General features: G+C 36.1%; 1 protein-coding gene across 1 annotated transcript in view; it reads right to left on the bottom strand.

Annotated features, from left to right (window-relative positions):
* Positions 1 to 2,600: 2,600 nt before the first annotated feature.
* The window catches only part of LOC106879131 (uncharacterized), a 207,186-nt gene continuing 184,941 nt past the window's right edge, over positions 2,601 to 24,845 (bottom strand). Inside the window, exons 5-9 of the mRNA XM_089355449.1 lie at positions 17,925 to 18,272; positions 15,958 to 16,246; positions 9,305 to 9,470; positions 6,999 to 7,471; positions 2,601 to 4,004 (exon numbers count right to left, since the gene is read on the bottom strand). Of these exons, the coding sequence (XP_089211575.1) occupies positions 3,367 to 4,004; positions 6,999 to 7,471; positions 9,305 to 9,470; positions 15,958 to 16,246; positions 17,925 to 18,272 (1,914 nt within the window). The 3' untranslated portion in view covers positions 2,601 to 3,366. The remainder of the gene's footprint in view (positions 4,005 to 6,998; positions 7,472 to 9,304; positions 9,471 to 15,957; positions 16,247 to 17,924; positions 18,273 to 24,845) is intronic.

Genomic DNA, 24,845 nt, shown 5'->3' with positions numbered 1-24,845 from the left:
AGTAGGTGCCAGAGCAAGAGAGGAGAGGTGGGTGGGAGGACGTAGGTGTGAGAGGAAGAGAGGAGAGAGGAGGAGGGCTAGATGAATGAGGGGAGGAGACTTGAGCCCATGTCGCGCAAAGGAGCGAAGACAGAAGATTAATCTCTGTTCACGGCGAAAACGGGAGTCCGGATGGCACCTGTGCAAGGACAATCCAAACACAGACAGGTATTGCAAAGAGTGACCGGTAGAGCGGAAATGGCACGAGACCTGGGTGTCATTGCCGAGTTGGATGTCTCGGAGGTGTTCCGCGAACTGGTCAGTCAAGCAGTGTCCCGTTTGACCGATGTATAGAGGACAGAGAGCAGGAGATGCAGTAGATGATGTTGCTAGAAGTGCAGGTGAAGGAGTCAATGATATATGATAGGGTCGATGATGGGTGCCATGAGTTGAGACTGAGTCTCAAAGTCATGGTTGTCACTGCAGAGCCTGCGTAGACGGAGGAATTGAGAATAGAGGATGGGGAGCTTGGTGTGTTTAGGGTGGGAGGAGGAGAAGTTGAGGTAAGAATGTGAGTCTGTGTGTTTGTAGTGGATGAAGGTGGTGAGAGTGGAGTGATGAATGCTGACCGAAATGTCGAGAAAGGCGACTGAGGTGTCGGAAATAGTGCAGAAGTGGAGGGCAGGATGGAAAGATTTGACAAAAGAGAAGAAAGAGTGTAGGTGTTCACGGGAGAGCGAGGTCGCACTGATACAGTCGTCAATATAACGACCGTATAGTTCAGGAGTTCTGTTCTGAAATGTATTTTATCCTTTATATACATTGTTCAGTATTTACGTGTTGAAAAAAAATTATCTTTTTACTTGTTCCATATATATATATATATATATATATATATATATATATATATATATATATATATATATATATATATATATATATATATATGCATGAACAATAAATAAATAAACGTGCGTGCTGTTATGATAGATCAGTGTGTGGCAAGTAAATTCAGTCTAATGTTTATATGTATATTTTCACTTTGTCAAAAGAAACTTTCCGAAATGTCGTCATTTGTTAAAAATGTATGACCTGACATTCTAATAGTCATAAGATTTGTTAACATTCCTAAATAGACTTTTTTCAGAATTACACAGTTCGTAGATTATATTTCTCTGTGTGTGTGGCTTGCATCTTTCATAGCCGTTATATTGGATAGCGAATGTAGTACTACATTCTTTCTATGTCCAAACAATTGGAAAATTTGATTACCTTTTTGCTATATTTCTGATTCGTTTAGAAAATACGAACATTCTTTTCTGCTTTAAAAGTTAACTCTACTGGTTTAGTCAGTTTACTTTAAATTACATTTTTTTTATCTGTTTACAACTACAACCTAATTTTAGGATGTTTTTATTAAATAATTCCTTACTACTGTGATTTACTGAGAATTTTTGTTGAATAAAATTATAGCATGTTTAACGAATGTAGATTTAAGTATTTGGCGAGAAAAGGATATGAACCAGATGATATTCTGACAGATTTTTCCTGTTAGATGAAGCAGGGAATTAAGTTCTGAAGCCGCTAATATCTAACATTAATGTATTAGAGAAAAAAATTAATGGTTCTTTTGCATGGATTTCTGACAAGGTTGTTGAAAATTAAGTAGGTATTTGGAATTTTTATTAATTTACCCTATATATTATACGGATGGCAAGTTCACATATCACTGCAATCAAACGATCCTATGCTGATGCTTAATGAGACTGATTTTAGCACAGAGTATTCTGTCAACACAAGCTCTCAGAAGAGAGAAAGAGAGAGAGAGAGAGAGAGAGAGAGAGAGAGATTTCCACTTCATCAGAGGTTATCAACTCACAAAAAGGGTAGTGGGGTGAAGCCAACCCGAAGTCCACAATTGACCTCATTCCTGTCGCATCAGTCGAACATACGGGAAATCGCACCACTAAGCGTCTTCACCTGAGTCTTACCTCCGGGAATGGCGTTATGTTTAATGAGGCATGACGCTATCTAAGAAAATATGTGTAATAAATTTACTCTACAATGAGGTATTGTCATCACATGTGCCACTTCATACGATTTTCCTATTTACAAATCATTTAAAAATGTGTTAATATCTTTAAACTGTAATTGTTTGAATCTGTTAAAGGACTAAAATATTTATTTATTGATTACATAAATGTATATTTTTAATAACGAATTAAAATTTTACATATTTCTTTTAATTGTTTACATCTATAAAAGCAAGATACACTCAAAATGTGTTTACATTAACCTTCTACATACACAAACGTATATGTTTATATGTTAGGTACACAAATGTACATGTTTAAACGTATATGTTCATATGTTACACATACAAACGTATATATTCAAACACAAACGTATATGTTTATATGTCACAAATAGAAACGCATATGCCAGTATGTTACACACACAAACGTATACGTCCACATGTTACGTATACAAACATATATTTTATATGATGTACATACAAATGTATATGTTCATACATTACTAATACAAACGTATGTGTTCATGTGTTTACAAAGGTTTGCATAGACAGCTTATTGAAATTGAGATTTAGATGTAGCAATGAAAATGTTTACCATTTTATTTATTACACTGAACAGGTGAGAAAATGATATCTGAAACTTTTACATATGTATACAGCATAATCCTTTCAGATGTCTACATTTCACAATGTGTTCATCGGCCGGCGCGCTATATCCATTGCCTTTGTGCTTGTGTGCAATTGTTCCTTTCTGACTACAAAAAGTACATTAATTGAATGCATCTACTGAATCCGTTCAACGTGTATTTCTAATTCGACATGCATTTAAAATTACTACTTCAGAATCATCAGACAATATCATCGTTTTTACACGTTTTCTTTTCCTATTTACAATACAGCTGCTTTTTGACTGAATCCAAATGACAATTTTAACAAGACTAGAGATTGTTACAATGTCAGTCATTACTTTCAAACTAAACACCAATATACCTTTGTTTTACCTCTTTGTATTTTTTTTTTTTTTTGACATTTTATTTTCTGTTTTAGTTAGCTACCAATCAAAACAACAAATATTGTTATTTTATGGAAAATACGAACTTGATGAACAAGAACACGAAAATGTACTCGTAGTATGTCTATAAATTATGAAAGATTGGTTGTGTAAAAGTTTAGATGAAGATTTTTCTGTATCTACCGCTAATATTTCGCAGCCTTCGCATTTTTCTGTTCAAGTCCTGGTTTTACCGTGAGATATCTTTTCGTTCGTTACCCCCTTTGTTGTTTCATAGAGCGTTTTCATCCTGTAGATTTAGTGGTCGCTCGTAACACTACGTTAATATATTTTCCAACTTTTATACTTTGGCAGCTCCCTGATCATCCAACGGATAGTAATTGTCTTTCATTTCTATAAAATTTTCTTTCATTGAAATACTCTTGTTTAGTTTGTACTGTCGCATAATTCTTGACACCTCTTCAAAGGGTGGTAGAAAAATAACTATGACAGCCATTACGAGAACCCACATTTGCGTGAAACTTACCCAGATTTTAAACTGTGTTTCATTCATCACTGAAAAACTCGCCATAATACCTGGGATAACTACTGCGAAAATAAAAATACAGGAAGTTCCACCTATATAAGCTATTAATTTGGCGGATCGGAAAGCCTGGTTCATTTGCTGAGATGTCGGTCTTTCGTTATATTCCATACCAGCAAGTTCTTCTCGGTAGTTTTGTTCCCAAGGATTTAAAGGATTATCAATGTTAAACAATTTTTGCCATTCCGCTTCTTTGGCTTCTTTTGAAACTATCTGATGTGTCAGTAGCGATGTTACAACGCAAAAGATCAAACTGACTGCAAAACTTGTTATTGTGCCAGCCAACAAGACATTGTCTTGAACTGTGTTGATCAAGAAATTTCCAAGACCTCCAGGGTAAGTAGAAGCTACTCCTAATGTGACAATGGTTCCACATAATAATCCCATCATACTTCCTGCAAATAGACAAAAGAGAAAATTTGAGTTAAAGCAACGAATTAGTATTGCATATGATGTAACTAAACGTAAGCAATGGTATTTGAATACTTGTCTTTTGTTGTTTTCTTTTTTTTTGTCACCTATATTCCTTTCCTAACTAGTTTGGATCACTTACATACATAGAGGAGAAAATAAGTGACCTGTTAACACTGGTTAACAAGAAAAGTTTTCTTCTGTTGTCAAAATATTTGGACCTGAACTAGTTTTTTTATACACAGAACCCACAAGTGACATCCCTTCACGTTAAGATATTAAGATACTGGACCCGCAGAATTTCGAGAAACAAAGCATAACATACAAAAAGCATAGAAACTGGTTTTTCACAACCAGAATATTTTCTTAAAATTTCACTGAAAAACTAGTAAAAATCTTAAAATATCTATATAGAAATTATATCATTGTTTATGCTTAATTTCTCATGAACTTGCGTTTGGATGACGCAGTTCCGGTTCGTTGATGGTTAACAAATAACACAAAAACAAATCAGATAAATAAATAAGTAAATAAATAAATTAATGAATATAAAACCGTGGCCACTATGGGCAAGTAGAAGAGCAAAATAACATTCAAACTAGATTAAATTAAATTAAATTAAGACAAGTAAAAACAAGTAAAAAATGAATGAGTATGTGAGTGCGTTAACTAAAGCAATATGACTAAGGGATATGATCTTAAAGAACGTAAAAAAATAAATTATTGTAAGATATATAAATAATTCTAGTAACCATCCCAAGCAAATAAAAGGAGCCCTACTTTAGAATATAAATAAAAGGATTTCAAACCTCTCCTCTAATCAAGAGATCTTTAATAAACACAAGAATAGGTATAACATAGCACTAAAAAATACAGGATATATAGAAAAAATTAAATACTCCCCCAGAAATACTATAGACGGTAGTAGGGATAGGACTAATACCATGAACTACAATAATGCATTTAATAACTATAATAATGCATTTAAAGCAAATAATAATAATAATAATAATATTAATAACAGAAATAATAGCGCCAATAATAAGGATAATAAGAAAATAGCTTATCTATAGATCCTAACAGTAAATGCGGAAACTGGAGTAAGCGGAAGCACAATAACTATAGAAGCCCAGATCAGGCAACCACTACCAGCCCCAATAATTTTGACAACTGCAACGGTACCAAGGATAAGTACAAAAATAACAATAGAAGTATTAGAAATATGAAAAACGACCCATAAATAATAATAAAAACAATAACAATAACAATAATAATAATAATAATAATAATAATAATAATAATAATAATAATAATAACAATAATAACAATAATTATAATAATAATGATAATGATGATGATGATGATGATGATGATGATGATGATGATGATGATGATAATAATAATAATAATAATAATAATAATAATAATATTAATAATAATAATAATAATAATAATAATAATAATAGAAATAAAAATAAAAGCAGAAACAATACACATAACAAAAAACTCAACAACGGAAAATGATACTGTCTGGTTAATCATCCCTTTTGCTATGCAAATTAAGAATAACATAGTCAAAACAATATTTAGATTAACTAATAAACATTTTATAAATGGCTGGATAGATTATAAAAAGGTTTACGAGATGTTGCCGCATTCGTGGATTATGGAAACACTCGAACATAGCCGAGAACGTGTGTGCACTGATTAAAAAGAACATGCCTAGTCGGAAAACATGTCTTTTCTGTAACAACCAGCACTTAGCTGAGGTAACAATAAAAAAAGGTATCTTCCAGGGAAATTTTTGTTCACTTTTGTTATTTGTTATAGCCTTGATCCCACTTTCTGTAGTCTTACTCAAAGTCAACGAGAAAGAATAGACCTTGTCTTAACCACGTTCTCTTCATGGATTATTTAAAACTGTTCGCAGAAATAGAGCCTGAAATGGAGAGGCCGGTTGAGACTGTGCAGATGTGCGGCAAGGATAGAGAGATGAAATTCGGTATTCAAAGAGCGCGGTCCTCACTTTGAAACGGGGGAAAAGAGCAGATTGTAGGGGTATAGAATTGCCAAACGGAGAGCGAATGGAAGACACGGATGATGATGGGCACAAATACATTGGAATCCTGGAGCTTGCAGAAAGAAATGAAAGACAAGGTCACCACTACATATTTGAAGCACCTCAAACTTCTCTTAAATTCAAAACTCAACGCAAAGAACCTTGTGAATGCCATCAACACATGGGCTGTATCTGTAGTTCGCTATAGTGTACCCATTCTGAAATGGACACAAGCGGGGATTAACCAACTCGACCGCACTACCCGAAAGACAATCACAATGCATAGTGCCCTCCACCCTAAGGCGAATATACACAGGCTCTACATGAAGAAGTGTAAAAGTGGACGTGGCCTGATTAACATACGGAAGTGAAAGAAGAAACAGGACAGAGTATTTGGTAAACAGTAAACAAGACTTGCTACAGAATGCTGCTAATACAGAAGGACACACCAGCAATGGACTTGAGAGTGCTAATGAATTCCAATCGCGAATAGCCAACGAGAGAGAATGGAATTACATGGTCAGTTCCACCGTGAAACTAACTTAAAAGACCAGGATGCATCATGAAGAAGACTGAAAGCCTAATCATCGCTGCCCAGGATCAAGCATTGAATACCAACTCAGTGAAAAGCCTTCTTCTTCTTCTTCTTCTTCTTCTTCTTCTTCTTCTTCTTCTTCTTCTTCTTCTTCTTCTTCTTCTTCTTCTTCTTCTTCTTCTTCTTCTTCTTACTATACATGTGTAATGCTAAAATTAGTGATTTGTAAATTCCCTACATTATTTAGTTTCGTTTTTCTAGAACAAAAATCTATTTCTCTCTTTTATTATACATGAACTACTGATGTTGAGCATGCAAATCTCCTTCAAACGTACATTGCCTCATTATTATTATTGCTATTGTTGTAATTTCAATTATACTTACCAGTTATGAGGCCTTTTCCAGTGGCTTTCACCCATAAGATTGACAAAAGTACTGGAGGAAAGTAAGGAATTGTAAGAATAGCACCAACATAAAATATCCAGTTAAGGTTGATACCAGACATAAACACCATCAGACCAAGAGGTATGATGCTTATGGTCACCCATACAATACACCAGTTTTTGAAGGCTATTAAATCATCTTGATATTCGCGATAAGAACCATGAGTGGGGCATTGGTACCGAAAACGAATTGGTTCTTTCTTAGCCCGAGCATTACGTGCTTCCAGATCATCTTTACAACGTGGACAGGCAGAAACTGTTAAGCATTTACAAGTCAGATTGTCATTCCGAGCTGTTGTACTACTTCCGCCGCCACCACTTCCACTTCCGTTTTGGTCGCACAGATCACCGTTTGTTTCCATTTTCACCTTGGTCTTCCCACACAGAACGCATTGGTTCCTCTTAAGGTTTCTCCTGTAAGAAAGAAATTAATATTAATCAATAAACTAGATCATTACAATAATACTTCAACACAATCTGGTTAATTTTGTTAATCAAGATTACTTATGCCTTTCTTCTTTCAGTTTCCATAGGATTAAACATGTTTTCAAGACGAAACTAAATTTTTAGCAGATGTGGTGTGAATGATTGTGATGTTTATTTATTCGTATCGCAACGAAATTCTCAAATTAATGCAAATGAGCTTTTCCAGCAGGTAATGAAAACTGCTTAACAAATTTGTTTCATCGAAAACTTATCGATGATGTTGATGAAAATAACGAGAATAACGATGACGATAATATGATGAGAAAGGGGTTTTGATACTCTAGAGTATTACCTTAATGGGGATGTCGGGGTGCCAATAACGTTTCGCAGGGAATATTCTTGATTTTTATGTTCTTTACCAGCATCGATCTATCAGATCTCAGATCGTGTCAACTGAGAAGTGTAAAATTTTCCCAACGTATCATATTTAGATGTATATATCTAAACCTACTGATATCCAAACATGCTACAATCTAAATCTGCTGTTACCTAAAGGTGCTTACTGCCGAGCTACAAAGGGATAACATTGTGCAACACGAATTATTGAAACCCTAAAGAATTCCTCTCAGCACATGGCTATGATGCTCCCCCACTACTCCTGCTCAGGATCAGAGATGTGCATATTGTCAGCCACTAAGGGACATGCTCAAGTGGTTATGGTCAAGCGACTGACAAGCAAATCTGTGGTACTGAGCAGAATATTTGCTATTATGATATTTTTGCTTCAGCAACTCAAAGTTGAATCTGTCTGAAATGTAATGGAAAATAGGTCAGTTTCAAAACATTGATGTCCAGGTCACAAGCAAAATTTGAAGAGAATAGTTGTCATTTCTTTAGTTTTCTAGAATAGAAGCAAGTAGGAAATAACACTTATTGACCAGAGACAAAATATAAAAAAATAAAAATAAAATTTTGTTACACGGTGTAATGAAACCTTCGTTACCATCACTGATCTGTGTTCAAACGAATGACATTTAACTCTAAAATGGCCCAGCCTGTCTGGCTTGAATTTGAACTAACAAGAGTGCAGCTTACAAATGTGAAAAAAAAAGAGGCAATGGCATTGATGCTTCTTTTATACTGCTATCAGATTATCCCATAAGTTTTGTCCGATTTTCCTTTTTTTTAAAAATTGAATGAAATTTAATAGTATTTTAGAATATCTAATGGAATTAAAAATTATTTTTATGCATTTGTGTACATTTAAATTAATTAAATATTATTTTACAGAGTAATAGCATTAAAATTTCTTTGATTAAAACCCTTTCTAACATGGAAGTATCCAAAGAACATTTGAGGCACATAATGCTTTATGAGTACAAAAAAGGAAACTTTGCAGCCGAAGCGACTCGAAACATACACTCAGTTTATGAGAAAGAATGCATGAATGAAAAAACTTGCAGAAGATGGTTTGCAAAATTCAGATGACTGAATGTTTACAAATATATCACTGGCAATTATTTTATTGAGTTCAGAGCGATCTAGCTTGAAGTTGATTTCCGCAGATTTGAATACTATAAAGTAAATATCCAACACTCTACTGTTTCTACCAAATAATTGGCCGGCATGTAAATACACATATTTCCAAACTCAACACAAGCCGAAAGGTATACACATCGAGTGGTATGTTGTGTAAATCTCATTTATGAGCCTTAACCAATGAAGAAGTTACATAAATAACTAAATAACAAACCGCTCTAGAAAACATCAAAGAAATAATGATATAAAGGATGGGCAGTAAAGTAATCTTAAATAGAATACCTGAATGGCTTAATGTAAGTTTGGTAAATATCGTACACGATAATAGAAGATACTGCCATAACTTCACCGGAACCTGTGGACATAAGAGCCATCGACCCCATGGTTAGAATCATGATGCCTCCGGCTTCTCCAAGGATTTTTTCTGCAATCATTGGCGTCACGAGACCTGTATTTAACAAAAATAATCACATCAACAGAATAATCACAAAAGCTATGTATATATACACTGTACAATGCTTACAGGTTGAATATATATATATATATATGTGTGGTTTAGGGAACTGGATTCCTTCGTTGTAATTCACGATATAGACGATAAATTCTATTTACATTCTTTTCTTTTTCTACTCTAGGCCCAAGGCTCGAAATTTTGGGGGAGGAGGCCAGTCGATTAGATCGAGCCCAGTACGCAACTGGTACTTAATTTATTGACCCCCGAAAGGATGAAAGGAAAATTCGACCTCGGTGGAATTTGAACTCAGAACGTAAAGACAGACGAAATACCGCTAAATATTTTTGCCCGGCGTGCTAAGGTTTCTGCCAGCTCGCCGCTTTACGATAAATTCTTTTTATATTATTTTATGTTATAATGTCTGCAAGCAAAATGTCTGAATCTATTGACTACGAAAAGATAAATTTGACCCTATGATACTTAAATTAAAGCTATAATTTTTTTGGCATCAAAATGTATAAACTTTTTGAAATCTGGTTTCAGACATCATATGATAAGTTACTCTATCATGACTTGTTTCAGAGACATAATTGACTGGCTGAAATTAGTTTATTCATTACGCCTGTTTTATAATGGTTTCTATTATAGGCACAAGGCCTGAAATTTTGGGATGGGTATAGTCAATTGCATCGACTCCATTGTTTCACTGGTACTTAATCTATCGACCCCGAAAGGATGAAAGGCAAAGTCAACCTGGGTAGATGCTTATTTTATAATACTTAGACAACTAATGATGTATATGTGGCATCTACGTCGCCTACAATATATATATATAATTCCAAGAGAGTTAGAGGTTGTAAATCCAACCAACTAAGGGATAATATCTATCCAATCTACTGCTGGTAGAAAACCCAATTATTAATACACAAGTGTTTTTTCATTGCATGGCAATTACACTACTGAATGTAATAAAAGGGTGAGGGTAAACAATTTTTTACCCTTAATTTATACAGCAATAAGAAAATGGAGGGGATCAAGAGGTGGTATTCATCAACTTTTAGACATTATATTATGTCCATTTATTTATCTTAAAAAAAAACACACTTATAACAATATAACAATATACATACATGTATAACATATTATGCTTTACATATATAATATATAAAAATACCAGTAATTATTAAAATATAAAACATAGAGCATAGAAAGTAGGATAGTATCTTACAGAGGTTTCAGCCAAGAGGCCTTAGTACCCTACTCTACTTCCATCCCTTCAGTGAACTGAAGTATTTAGTATTATCTATTTGGAAGTAGATTGGGGTACTAAGGCCTCTTGACTTTGGTATTATCTACCAAATACTTCAGTTTACTGCAGGGATGGAAGTAGAGTAGGGTACTAAGGCCTCTTGACTGAAACAGCTGTAAGATACTATCCTACTTTCTATGCTCTGCGTTTTATATTTTAATAATTACTGGTATTTTTATATATTATATATGTAAGGCATAGTATGTTATACATGTATGTATATTGTTATATTGTTATAAGTGTGTTTTTAAATAGACGTAATATAATGTCTAAAAGTTGATGAATACCACCTCTTGATCTCTTCCATTTTCTTATTGCTATATATATATATATATAATTTATATTATTATATGATTGAACGCCACGCATCCTCTTCCAAGTAAGTTTTATCTTAATAATTCTCATGCGCACTCTATACGATCTTTTTACTCTTTCGTTTTTCTCTTTTTTTCTCGCTCTTATTGTTTTACCTCCTCTTCTCCAACTATTCTATCCTATTACTATGTCAACCTCTCTCCCTCAATCTTCTCCCTTGCTCACGTGGCTTCCACGTGACCATCGGCCATCTTTCTTTCTTTCTCTTCGTTGTAGCTGGAACAAGGAAGACGTGTTCTTGTTTGTCTCCTGTCCTAGCTTGATTTACACGTTCGCTACCACAACCTGATTTAGGCTTAGCAGCCCTTCCTGTTTGTTTTCACTGTCCTGTTTGTGTTACCAATTTTGAGCCTCCGCAAAATCCCAAATTTTATTTAATTTGTTTTGCGGGAGCAACTGTTTTATCGAAAGCATATATTGTTGTTAAATGCTCGAAATACGAGACTAGAAAAACAGCCAACAACTGATGAAGGGTCGTTCTTTATGTTTGTTTTGTTTCCCATTTGTGCCTTTTGTAGTTCGAAAGAATAGTTCATGTTCCTGTACTCGTGCTTCGTATTTTTGTTGTACACGTTTCGTGACGTCTTGTACTCACTTATGCATATATATGCGTATAGATGTACATATGTACATATGTACATATACGTATGTATATATGCATATATATATATATATATATATATATATATATATATATTATGTACCTGTCATAGATTTTACATTACCTAAACGAAGTTAGAAATTTCTTAACCAAGCAGAAATAGAAACTATGATAAAACCGATTTGCAGAGGACTTTATAGAATTTAACTGTATGCGGCTTTAGTAGATCCTCTGCGTGTTGAGTCGGTTTGCTAGAAGTAGCAGCGACATTCTCCCAAATCACACTCAAGATTCTTAAATAAGTATGACATTTGGACAAAGTTGTCCATACATTAAAAAAAAAAAAAGATGGACGATACAAGGAATATCTTTGATCATAAATCTGCTTGGGTTAAACAGTAATAATAATTTGATGTGACATTTACAATTATCTAAGGCAATAAGGGAATTTTTCTGCAGTTGAGAGTTTAACATTTCACTAACTTGTAAATCGAGCTTGGAATTTTCTTTTTCCTTTTTTTTTTTTTACCCTTTTTCTTTTTTTTCCTCCTTTTTTCTTTTTTCCATTTTGCTTTCCTTCCCCCTTTTTCTTCCCTTTTCCCCCCTCTTTGCTTAGATTTTTGCACTGCTCGGATCTCGGTTTCCTTAATCCGGCGGCCATCACTTCATCGGTATTGCAACTCCGTTTCCCATCAATTTTCGGGATGCCAGTCAATTTCTCGTCACTACCAGGGAAAGCCGATGTCCTCGTTGTCGAACGGTGCTCCAGTCTCCGACTGTGCGTCTCATCCCCAACCCCACTGGGAGCTACCTGCAGTACACGTGTCTCCACCAATAGGTAGGAAAGAGGCGGGAACTGTTCAAGATGTGGTTATTTCCATCATCTCTCTTGCATCAGTCTGACACGACGGGACTCGAATGTGTTCACAATGTGGAGATGCAGCAGCTGCAACCTCCTCTCAGCCGCGAGGCAGTGGCCATCTACCACATCTTCAGGTTAAATTGTATGCTTGCCTGATGCTCAGCCCTCGCTGGTCAACATCACCCGGCTCAGGAGGCTTCGTAAGTTTCCCCTTAAGATCCCGAAAACGGCCCGGGTGCTGGTAGCTGATACCTTTGCATCCTCAACCGAGAATGCTATAGAATATGGTCAACGTGTTTTATTTTGCTCTGCACATTCTTGGTCTCCCCAACACCGTCGCCAATCGAGGTCCCTTTGGACAACGGTCTTAATCAGAGCCAACATTTCATCCTTCGGGCAGGTGCCCATACCTAGCGTGTTCAAATATATTGCGCTCCGCTCATTCGCGCGCCCAAAGTCCTCCACCCTTGATACTGGTTCAAAGTATTTATGCGAGCGGATAAACGCCAAACTTATCGAGGGCGATGTCTCGGCAGCTGTCAGAGTAGTCGCCTATGATGACATCGTCTTCTACCCTACTGAAGAGGTCCTGACTATCCTCCAACTCAAACATCCTGAGTAACCTGCACACCTCAGACCCTACAATCAGGCACCATACGCGGTCTCCGTGAAAGACATCCTCTCTATTCTGAGGTCTTTCTCTGCCGGTAGCTGCGGAGGCGTCGATGGTCTCCGACTCAGCCACCTCGAGACTAGCTGTCTCCACTTAGTGCTGAAACCGGGCGCCACCTTCTGAGCGCAATAATGGGTCTCATTAACAAATTCATTAACGGTACCCTGGAACCTTACCCCCGAGGATTCTTCTTTTCAGCCCGCCTAATCGCTTTCAGGATGAAGGACAGAGGTATACACCTCATTGTTGTGGGCAATGTCTTCCGGAGTTTCGCTGCCAAAGTTCACCTGCAGTTCTATCGCACGCAAGCAAAGTGAGGAATTCAACCCAGTACAGCTGGAGGTCAGCGTAGCCAGCGAACACGAAGGATGTTGCTAGACAGTTATTCAATGACTATCCTCTTGATCCGACTGTCCTCCTGAGCTTACCTTCCGTACGGAGCTCCGGGTACGCTCCTCACCTCAGATAAGGTCATATCATCTTCGACTGGTGTTCAATAGAGCGATCCATTCTATTCGCTCTCAGGGTGAGCAACATTGCTCGGAACATCACAGATTCTCTCAACGTCTGGTACCTCAAAGATGCAATAATAGGTGGGGTGGTAGAGAATGTCTACCACGATCTCCGATCAGTGGTTCCCGCTCTAGCGAGAATCGGCCTCGGGGTAAACTCGTTCAAATTAGAGATCATGAACGTCAACTACGACGCAGATGGCTTCGCAGCCTCTGTCTCAGACGTACGCCCACTTCTTTGCCAGATACAGGTGGCCTCGAAAGAGGACGTCCTTATCCCCGGTTCGCCGATCCTTCCGTTGCCATTCGCTCCACCCTCAGGTCTAAGTTTCACTCGCTTGAAAGTTAGACAAACAGACTGAATGTGATCGACGCCCACCCAGCGCTGTTCCTGTTAAGGAACTGCTTCTCCATGTCGAAACTATTGTATACCCTTCGCAGTGTTCCTTACTACAACCACGTATCCCTCCTCACAGATCTCGACGCCGGAATCCAACGGGTCTCCGAAGCGATATGCTATGTTCGTTTCGACGACAGTGGATGGCAACAGGCCAACTTACTCACCAAATGTGCTGGCCTCGGCCTTCGATCTCCGCTCTCACCGGCACTGCCGGTTTTTCTATCGTCGGTGACATCTTGCCGTGTCATGATCAACAGGGTTCTCTGCAAAACAACTGAACCTACGGTGACTGGGGAGTGCGAGGTGGCCTACGCCAAATGGAGCCAGCTCGGGCTGCGCCTTGCTGACACCTATTCTCCTCTCCTCTCCTCTCAGTGGATGTCCGGTTCTCTCAAAAGAAATGAGATGCCTCCCAGTGTAGCATGATCTCGGATGAGTTAGTGCGCTGACTTGACTAGCATCGTCTGACATGTTCCTGCTCAGCCTCCGAGCGTCAGAACCTGGCTCAATGCAGTACATTACTCGAAACTGAGACTCAGACTGATAGTAACTATCTGCGCATCGGCGTTTCCCTAAGGCTTGGCTTCCAGAACTTTGAGCCTCAGAAATGCCGCTGTGGATTCATCGTGGATTCTTTCCGCTTGCCACAGATTGTCATGCCATCATAGTGCTGGCCACCTTCTACGTGAAACTCTGAGTAACAGCTTTTGTGATATTTTTGCTGCTTTTTAATAAAGCATCTTACTCTACCTCTGGTATTCGAGTACTATTTTTTCCACCTTGTTTTGCATTTATTTGCTTTCTCTCGTATATATGTATATTACGACTGAGTGGACAAATGAAAGAAAAGGGCACTCAATACATTTAGTAGGTGTTACTTGTATCATTTAAAACAGTTTGATGCGGCACCATGCGACTGAAAGTTTCGCAGACCCTAACAGAATCCCGTCTCTTTCAGTCTTTAGATTACCGGATGGAGAAATACAGAAGTCCATCTTGGACTTCCTGTATTTCTCAATCTGATTATCTAAAACCTGAAAGAGACGGAATTCTGTTGGAGGCTGCGAAACATTTAATCGCGTGTAGCTGTTTTAAATAACGCACACACACACACGTATATAGATATAGTAATATAGTATATATATATATATATATATATATATATATATATGTATGTATACACACACACACACACACACACACACACACACACACACACACACACACACACACACACACACATACACACACACATATCTTATCCGAAATGTATAGTATTAAATATCCATCACGGCTGATCTTACCAATCGGTTTCTCTGATGAGCGTAAAGTTATATAAACGGATTGTTACCTATCACTCCATTGTATTCTTTACGCGAAACCGATTGGTAAGATCAGCCGTGATGAATATTTAATATACCCACTCTACTGACACTGCATCTTTTCCCTGACTTAGGGTCTTTTAGACGACTCATGCACGTATGTGTGTGTGTGTGTGTGTGTGTGTGTGTGTGTGTGTGTGTGCATTTGTGTGTGAGTGCGCGTATATGTGTCTTCGTGTTTGTTACCTCTACTTGACAACTAGTTTTGGATAGTTTATGTCCCGGCTCGGTTAAAGACAGCAATTTACAAATAAGTACTAAGTCGATTGTTCGACTAAGCACTTCAAAGTGGCATCCCAGCATGGCCGCGGTCCAATGACTGAAATAAATAAAAGAAAGAGATAAAAGAATGATTGAGATCACAAACCTTCATCAATTTCGGCAACTGAAAGCATATGCGTTCCATTTTTTGAGCTGAGAGCAAGATAAGCCATTCCGGTGGTTGTAGCCATACAGGCTGGGACGGAGAACCACATAAAACCAGCTAATATAAATCCCCATACTCCTTGGGCAGGTTTAGCGGCGATACGACTTTGCCAAGAGGCCTGGTCGCAGAAAGTTACGGCAGACGAGACAAAAATTTCAATGACACCATATAAAAGAGCCACAGATGACCGAAATGTTAAAAAGCTGTTTTGTTCGTTGGCTTCAGGACCCTGAAATAATAATAATAATAATAACAACAACAACAACAACAACAACAACAACAACAACAACAACAACAACAACAACAACAACAATAATAATAATAATAATAATAATAATAATAATAACGATAATAATAATAATAATAATAATAACAATAATAATAATAATAATAATAATAATAATAATAATAATAATAATAATAATAACAATAATAATAATAACGATAATAATAATAATAATAATAATAATAACAACATGAAAAGCTCTGCGCTGAATAACAACATGGATGTGCTACACCGGGCTCTCCAGTCAAAGACAAATCTAATCTAATAGCATCGGTGGAATGGGATAAAGGAACCTGTGGAAGACTTGAAGGAAGCCGTCTTTTAACGAAAATAATCTAAAAAAAACGAAATTTTACTGCCATACAAAGCACAGTTTCTCCTATGCACGATGTGTCAGTGGAACATATGCGAAACACGCGAAATCAATACAAATTATAGAATATAAATGGAACAAAACAGTAAGTACATAAATTGAGTAATTACGCATACACTCGAATGTCTACACAGTTTTATATACATTTTAATACCCATAGGACTACATATACATCCCAATGTTTACAGAACTACTTGAAATTTACAGGACACATATACATGCATATGAAAACGCGTGTCACAAACGAAGTAAAAACAGTAAAAATTTATTTTTCGAACTAATACAGAGTGAACAATTTATAAGTTTAAAAACACCACAAAAAAACTATGCCCAGAGAGAACTCTATCAACAAAAAAAAAAAAACAGACGAATGCAGATCTGTTAGCCTTAAGAAGCTACTCCGCCTCCAAGTTCTCTGCGGTGTTGTCTCAAAAAATTAACCCTAAACAGTCAGATCCATCCCCTAATGCCAACGTCTAAGCTCGCCATGTCTCAATGATAACAAAGCAAAATACAAACCGAATCGGTCATTACCCGGAACACCAAGGATCGTGTAGTCGAATGATGAACCAGATTTATTACGAAAAATCAGCTACTGGTTCAAATCTTCCCGAAACACAGGAGATAGAAGTACCTCACAACCGGAATATTCCAACAGATGGCCATCCAGGCTCATCATCAAATAAATAAAAGCAAAAGAATGAAAAATGATCTAGGGAAGATAAAGAAGTTCTTACGGCCTTCTATCATGCTACATATTTCCCCACAAATAGATTTAATACTGTAGAAACCTACTTAAACTGGAGACAGAAACACCGTGAAGTAAGACCCTACATAGACAGTAACAAACTTGCCAACGCCAGAAGAAACATTATGAAAAAGAAATTACTAACTGAATTAGAGATTGACCAAATTAAACGATCAGTAATGAATGAAAGGAACGAAGTTTCTGTTAAAGAAGATACTACAGAGGAAATAATTATAGACCAGCCCAGGGCTGATAAAAATGCAAAATGATTGAAAGAGTTAATGTAACTGATAAGCAAAGTGAAATACTCTCTGAACTAACCATAAACACGAAGGCAGATGAAAATCAAATAGATGAAGAAAGTCACACAGAAAATGACCCAACAGAGCTACATGATCTAAAAAATCAAATCATGATTGAATGGCTGAAAATTAAAACATTTATAATTATAAACATTTACTGAAAGCCTCACAAGCAAATAAAAACGGAGAGGATCTTACCTTTAAGCATATGATTGCATCATACATAGTCTCCATGCTACCGATGGCCGAATATCTTTCATCACTCACAAAGAAGATCTTCGCTACAAATATGATAAGCAGCACGAAGACCAGGCAGGCGTTAAAGTAGGATACGTAGAATGTTGTACCTAGCCCTCCTATGAGAGAGTAAGAACCAAACAGTGTAGCCATGATGATTACTGAAAACTCATCAGAAGCATCCTTCGTCAGAGACTTGATTGTTGCTTGACCAGCCAAAATAACACCAATTGTGATGATCAGATTTGTCATTAAAGCAAAAACGCAAAAAACTGCGTGGGCAGCACGGCCGTATCTGGCATACATCACCTGCAAGAAAAGAATGAAATATAAAATTCTTAAGCATGCAAAGATATTAGATACGTGTGCACAAATTTGCATATGTGCCTACTTACATATACTTACACGCACATACATAAATAAATGTATTAGAAACAATTTTTGATGCAATCACAATATTTGAGAAAAAGAAAAGATTTTATTACATTAAAGATTATTAATTTTATATATTTGCCAACAAAATGTGGCGGTCCTATAGAGGACGGTGCTACTGTTGTTTTTAGCTCCAGGAAGACATCTCCACCAGCTGTCCAACGAAACACAGTCTGTGTCCGATTAGGGTAAAGTTAGGGACGAATGATAAAGATGTAAAGAATGAAACAGAAAGTGAGTGAATATAATGTCAAAAACTAATAATGAAAAATTATAAAGGTGGAAAAGAATCTACACACTAGCGCATTAAAATTTGCTATGAACTATAAGCATCATAGAAAGGAAAGAAATAGAAACTAATTCCCACGCAAGAAAGACTTAGTTTTAGATAAAAACACTATCAAGTCAAAGAAATCCGAGTCAGAAGGCGTCTTTTATGTTAATATGTATGCATATGACAGTGCAGATCTATGCGACATTATGCGACAACGCATCTTGGACACATTCACCAAAAAATTCGATCGGCAGACTTAGAGTTTGTAGAGACGACAGTCAAGCTATATTTAGAGATATAAACATACATATCTTAGATAAACTTAGGAAAGAAATAATGTAAACATTTAACACTTTCAGGCATATAGCACTTTCACTAATCGAGATTTCTTTGATGCTAACCTACCTTAGCTATCAGCCATTATATCAACCATTATATACCCTTTGACAATATAATTAAAACAAATTTACACGAGCAAATGATCTTGCCATGCAGAAGCACCATTAAAAGCTCTAGTAAATAATATGACTAGAAGACTATCTAGTTTCCCATCCAAGAGGGAAATATTCGTAACGCCGTACCATTCTACGAAACGGCCTTAGAAGCAAGCAGATTCAAAGAGAAGCTGACACATCCAATATACTCCATAAAAATAAATCATAGAATGAAGGTGTGTGATTTTATAGTTTACATACTTATTTTCAATTAACGGTATGTCAAGCATAACGAAAACATTTTAGCATTAGTAGATAAATCCCTCTCTACACGCCACAAATACAGAAATATATCTAACTAAGATGACTTAACCATCTGTTTCAGTTCAACCACTAACATAAAAAAAACTCCAAACATGAACCCTGAGGAACAATATCGAAATCCCATGCCACTTCAGAAACTCGACCATATGACTATTAAACATATTCTGCAACGTACAAGCAGTTGTATACGAAGCTGAAGTTATCTCCAGTGGACCTACCACCAATACTGAACAAAATCGGTATATAGGTGGCATGAAAAAAGGCAATTTCAACCACACTACTACGTTTTGATATACTGGAAAGAAAGCACAAACCTACTCGTATAAATTCGCTTCTGAGTATTAAGAGATAGTGACAATTATAAAGTAGAGAATATCAAAAGGGTCTGAATTATGTAAAAAAATGCGAATAAAGAATAATGTATTTGCAAAGCTGTGAAGAGTCTCATTCTCTGCAAGGGGATACTGAAAAGTTCCTGGTTTTCCGGGTATCACGAAAGGCCTGGTTGGAGGCCCAACCTTCCGGGTTCTTTCACGGGGCTTAGAAAAACTGAAGGACTGTGTGTGAATCTGAAAGGAGAATATGTTGAGTAAAATCATAACTATCTGATCCTCGTGTATTTTGTTTTATCTGAAGTCAGGAACTTTACAGTATCCTCTCGTACACACATCCAACATATACTCAAATACAAGATGTGAGATATTTAGTAAACGTATCAAGAAACAATGGAATACTGGAACTATAACTGCAACTACCACTGTCACTATACCAAAGACAGCAATACGCCATACAACATAGCAAAAGGACTTACAGAACACTCCAACAATGAGCTTATCTATTCCCACAGAATTGTACCATCATTTTCCATTTTCCATCCTACCATTTTACCCCTTTTCATTTCCCCAATCCTTTACTCAATCTTTTAAAATACTCAATCCTTTAAAACTTTTAATCTTTTATTGTTTCTTCCTTTACATCTTTATCGTCGCCTTTATCCCTTTCAGTTCTTCCGCTACTTCCCTTTCACATCTCACATAAACTTGTAAACAAATATCACTCCCTTACTCCCACTGATTCCGGTATTTCTCATCTTGCCAACGCTTCCTCCCTTTTTTATGCCTTCTTAACGTCTATATATTCTATACTATTTTTGGTATATTCCATTACACACACACACGCACACGCATACTATTACAAATTTGGGATTTTACCAATAGAACTGCAACTCCTATTTCAGGATAACCTTATTGTATGAAATACACATAGAAAGTTATATCAAATAAAACAGTATAAGCATTTAAAAAACCTACTATAAAAACAATAAAATTATTTGAAAAATATTTGAAAAAATCTATATAACTTACCTGTTATTATTCTGTGGGGAAAGAAGATATTAATAATCAACGCTACACGTATTTCTGCGCTGGTGGGGAATTTATAAAGGCTATACCTAATACATAAATCCACCAGTGCGTCCTCAGGCTATTTATCTTATTGTTATTATTATTAACGGATCAGAGTTAAAAATACATATTATAAGTCATATTAAATAGAAAATTAAGAATATGAATACAAACATAATAAGATAAAAATATAATAAAAATATATAAATTACAAATATATTAAAAAAAAAAAAAAAAAAAAAAAAAAATATTAAACACCTAAAACTACAATACCGATATATATAGAAAATGCTAAACCTAAGGAAACCCTCAACGACTATATTATAAACACATAAAATCCTGCAACCTATCTATTGGGTTGGCAACTAAGTTCCCACGGTTTTTAAAATTTAAATTTTTTAAAAGGTTTAATAAAAAATAGCAACTGATTAATCAATAATGTATTCACCCTTGTTGTTTACAACTTCTTCCCAACGTTCAACAAGATTTTCAATACCTCGTTGGTAGAAATCACCCGATTTCTACTCGAAAAATTGATCCAACCAAGCCCTCAATTCTGCATCAGTATTGAACGAAACTTCGCGCATAGAATTTGAAAGAGATGGAAATAGGTGGAAATCCGTTGGTGCCAAATTAGGAGAGTACGGCGGGTGTGGCAGCACTTCCCAGCCATGCGTTTGAATGGCTTCTTTGGTCATATTGGCGATATGAGGGCGGGAGTTGTCGTGCAGCAGAAGAACTCCATGCTGCCGATTAGGTATTTTCTCTTGAATAGCCGTGTTGAGTCGTTCCATCTGTTGAACATATAGTTCCGTGTTGACCGTTTGGTTCCGTTCAAGCAATTCGTAATGGATGATTCCTTCCCAATCCCACCATACGCACAACATCGTTTTACGCGGATGAAGATGTTGCTTCATGCGCGCTGTCGCTTGTTTACCGGGGCTAAGCCATTCCTTACGCTGCTTCATATTGATGTGCAGGTACCATTTTTCGTGGCCAGTAGCGAATCGGTAAAGAAATCGTTGCTTGTGTCCATGAGTTGAGCGGTGACGAGCAAGCAAACCAGCGGAGATTGTGGCTCGTTGATTTTTGTTGTTGTCACTTAAAGCATGCGGAACCCATGCTTCATACTTCTGAACCTTTCCCTTCGAGTGAAAATGCTTCTCTATAGCAGTGTGGAAGAATTCCATTTTCTCTGCCAGTTCCCTTGTCGTCTGACGAAAATTTTCGTGCAAAAGTTGGTTTAATCGCTCTTCATCGAACTCAACTGGACGGCCAGAACGAAGTGCGTCTTTGAGGTTAAAATTTCCATTTTTGAACTTCGCATACCAATCACGAGCGGTTCTTTCAGCTATGGCACCCTCTCCATACACAGCACAAATGTCGCGAGTAGCTTTTACGGCCTTAGAACCTGATTAAAAGCAAAAAGAAGGAGGTGCCGAAAATGCTTGTTTTTCTTAACTTGACATTCCATTTTAATGATCTGAAAATAAACAAAAATTAACTAAAATTAACTAGAAAAAAAAACGACAACAACATAGATTCCAAAATTATTCAAAAATAGAATTTTCGGAAAAAATAGATTCCAAAACTTAAAAACGCAATAAATTCCAAAATTAAAAAAAAACGGCGGGAACTGAGTTGCCAACCCAATATATAAACATTACGGGAATTAATAATTTAGTGTAAGATTTACCCCTATCTATACAAGTATAAATTACTACTTTTTATGTCAAACGTAAGTTAATAGTATTTAAAAAGATTATTTAGTAAAAACCACTATATACATTATAAATTTATTGAATAAAACTAGTAAAAAATCTATTAAAAAATTAACAAAGGAAGAATACTTATCGACATAATGTTTACTCCTCATTCTTTAAGTTTAGCATTTTCTATATATATCGGTATTGTAATTCTAGGTGTTTATTTTTTTAATTTAAAAAATTAAAAAAAATTGTTTAATATTTTAATTTAGAAAAAAATATATTTGTAGTTTATACATTTTTATTTTATTATATTTGTATTCATATTCTTATTTTTCTATTTAATATGACTTATAGTACGTATTTTTAACTTTGATCCGTTAATAGTAATAACAATAAGATAAATAGCCTGAGGACACACTGGTGGATTTATGTATTAGGTATAGCCTTTATAAACTCCCCACCAGCGCAGAAACACGTGTAGCGTTGATTAAAAATATCTTCTTTCCCCACAGAATAATAACAGTTAAGTTATATAGATTTTTTCAAATATTTTTCAAATAATTTTATTGTATTTTGTAGTAGTTTTTTTTTTAAATGCTTATACTATTTTATTGGATATAACTTTCTATGTGTATTTCATACAATAAGGTTATCCTGAAATAGGAGTTGCAGTTCTATTGGTAAAATCCCAAATTTGTAATAATATGCGTGTGTGTGTGTGTGTGTGTGTGTGTGTAATGGGATATACCAAAAATAGTATAGAATATATAAATGATACTGCTTACATTGCAATAGTAAATGCCCTGATAACCTAGAATACTTATTATTTCCTAAGATTTTAAACACAGACACACACACACACACACACACACACACACACACACACAAACACACACACAATGGGATATATATATTCGCCATGCTTGACCGCTAAATCTACAATTTTTAAAAATTCTTTCTCTGTTTATTTTCTCTTATTCCTTTCTGTTGAAGAGCGTAGGCTAATACACCTGCTTGTTGTTCATACACCTGTCTTTGTCTTTTGTTATTCTATAAATTTCAACTATATATATATATATATATATCGTCAAACTCACACATACATACACTTTGGTCTCCTATATGTAAGTACATATATATATCTAAATTTTGTACGAATACCTTATTCTTTCTTTCTTTATTTCTATCAGTCCCTTCACACTTATTTCGTTCTTTCCACTCTTCTTTCTTTCGTTCCCCTCTCTCACATTTCCTGGCTTTCTCTTTATTCTCACCTTCCCTCCTCTTTCACTTCACTCTGTCCCTTTTCTTTTTTTCACGTCCCTCCCTAATTCTTCTATCCCTCTGCCTCTACCTCTCTCCTCTCTCTAAACTTGACCGGTGTTCGGCCAAGTCTGACCTTTCTTTCTTGGTTCGACTACCATCGGTGCCACATCTATATTCCTCCCCATGCCTCATCTCTTATGTCCTTGCCGTAAAGCTTCACTTTCACACACGCCAGCTTAATTCATTTCGTCCTTAGTCGAAAGACACCTGTTGTCAATTTGCATTTGCGTACTAGTTCTCCGTTTTTTCCCCGTCCTTGTTTTCGTATACATTCGCTGCTTGCTTCCAAGGAATGTAGTGCTCTTAGCTTAGCTTTTTCGTTGGGGCTGGTCAGATTGGAACAATCTCGAGTATAACCAGCCGAAATTACAAAGATAATCTAGAACTCGACTGAGGAAAGAAAACTCCGAATGACTCGTCCTTGTTTTTTCTTGTCTCTTTTTGTATCATCTGTCTGGATGCTTTGCATTCTTGTCCCACTTTTTGTATTCCTTTATATATATATATATATATATATATATATATATATATATATATATATATATATATATATATATATATATATACATACGTGTATGTATATATATTGTATTGTGAGTTTGTGTGTGCGCGTATGCCTATGTATGTTTGCATACATTAATCCATCCACCCATCCATCCACCCAGCCAGACAGCCAGACAGCCAACGAGCCATCTATGCACACACACATACACATATGTGTGTCTGTGTGTGTATTTGTGTGTGTGTGTGTGTGTGTGTGCAAAGGTATGCATTCCTACATACACACTCAATTATGTATATCATACTTTTACAAGAAGAGAGCGTCTTCGAAGTTCCTGCCTGCTATCCCTCGTCAACCTGCGATCCTTCATCAGACTTCGAAGTCACTCATCTTCGTGTAAACGTATGGTAAATATGTAATGTATAAAAGGTATTGGGTACTGATTCTTTTAAGTCTATCCACTAATGTTCAAAATCAT

Source organism: Octopus bimaculoides, chromosome 7, assembly GCF_046866305.1.
Source record: "Octopus bimaculoides isolate indiv1 chromosome 7, ASM4686630v1, whole genome shotgun sequence".
Taxonomy (NCBI): domain Eukaryota; kingdom Metazoa; phylum Mollusca; class Cephalopoda; order Octopoda; family Octopodidae; genus Octopus; species Octopus bimaculoides.
This window is presented reverse-complemented; position numbering and strand designations above follow the sequence as displayed.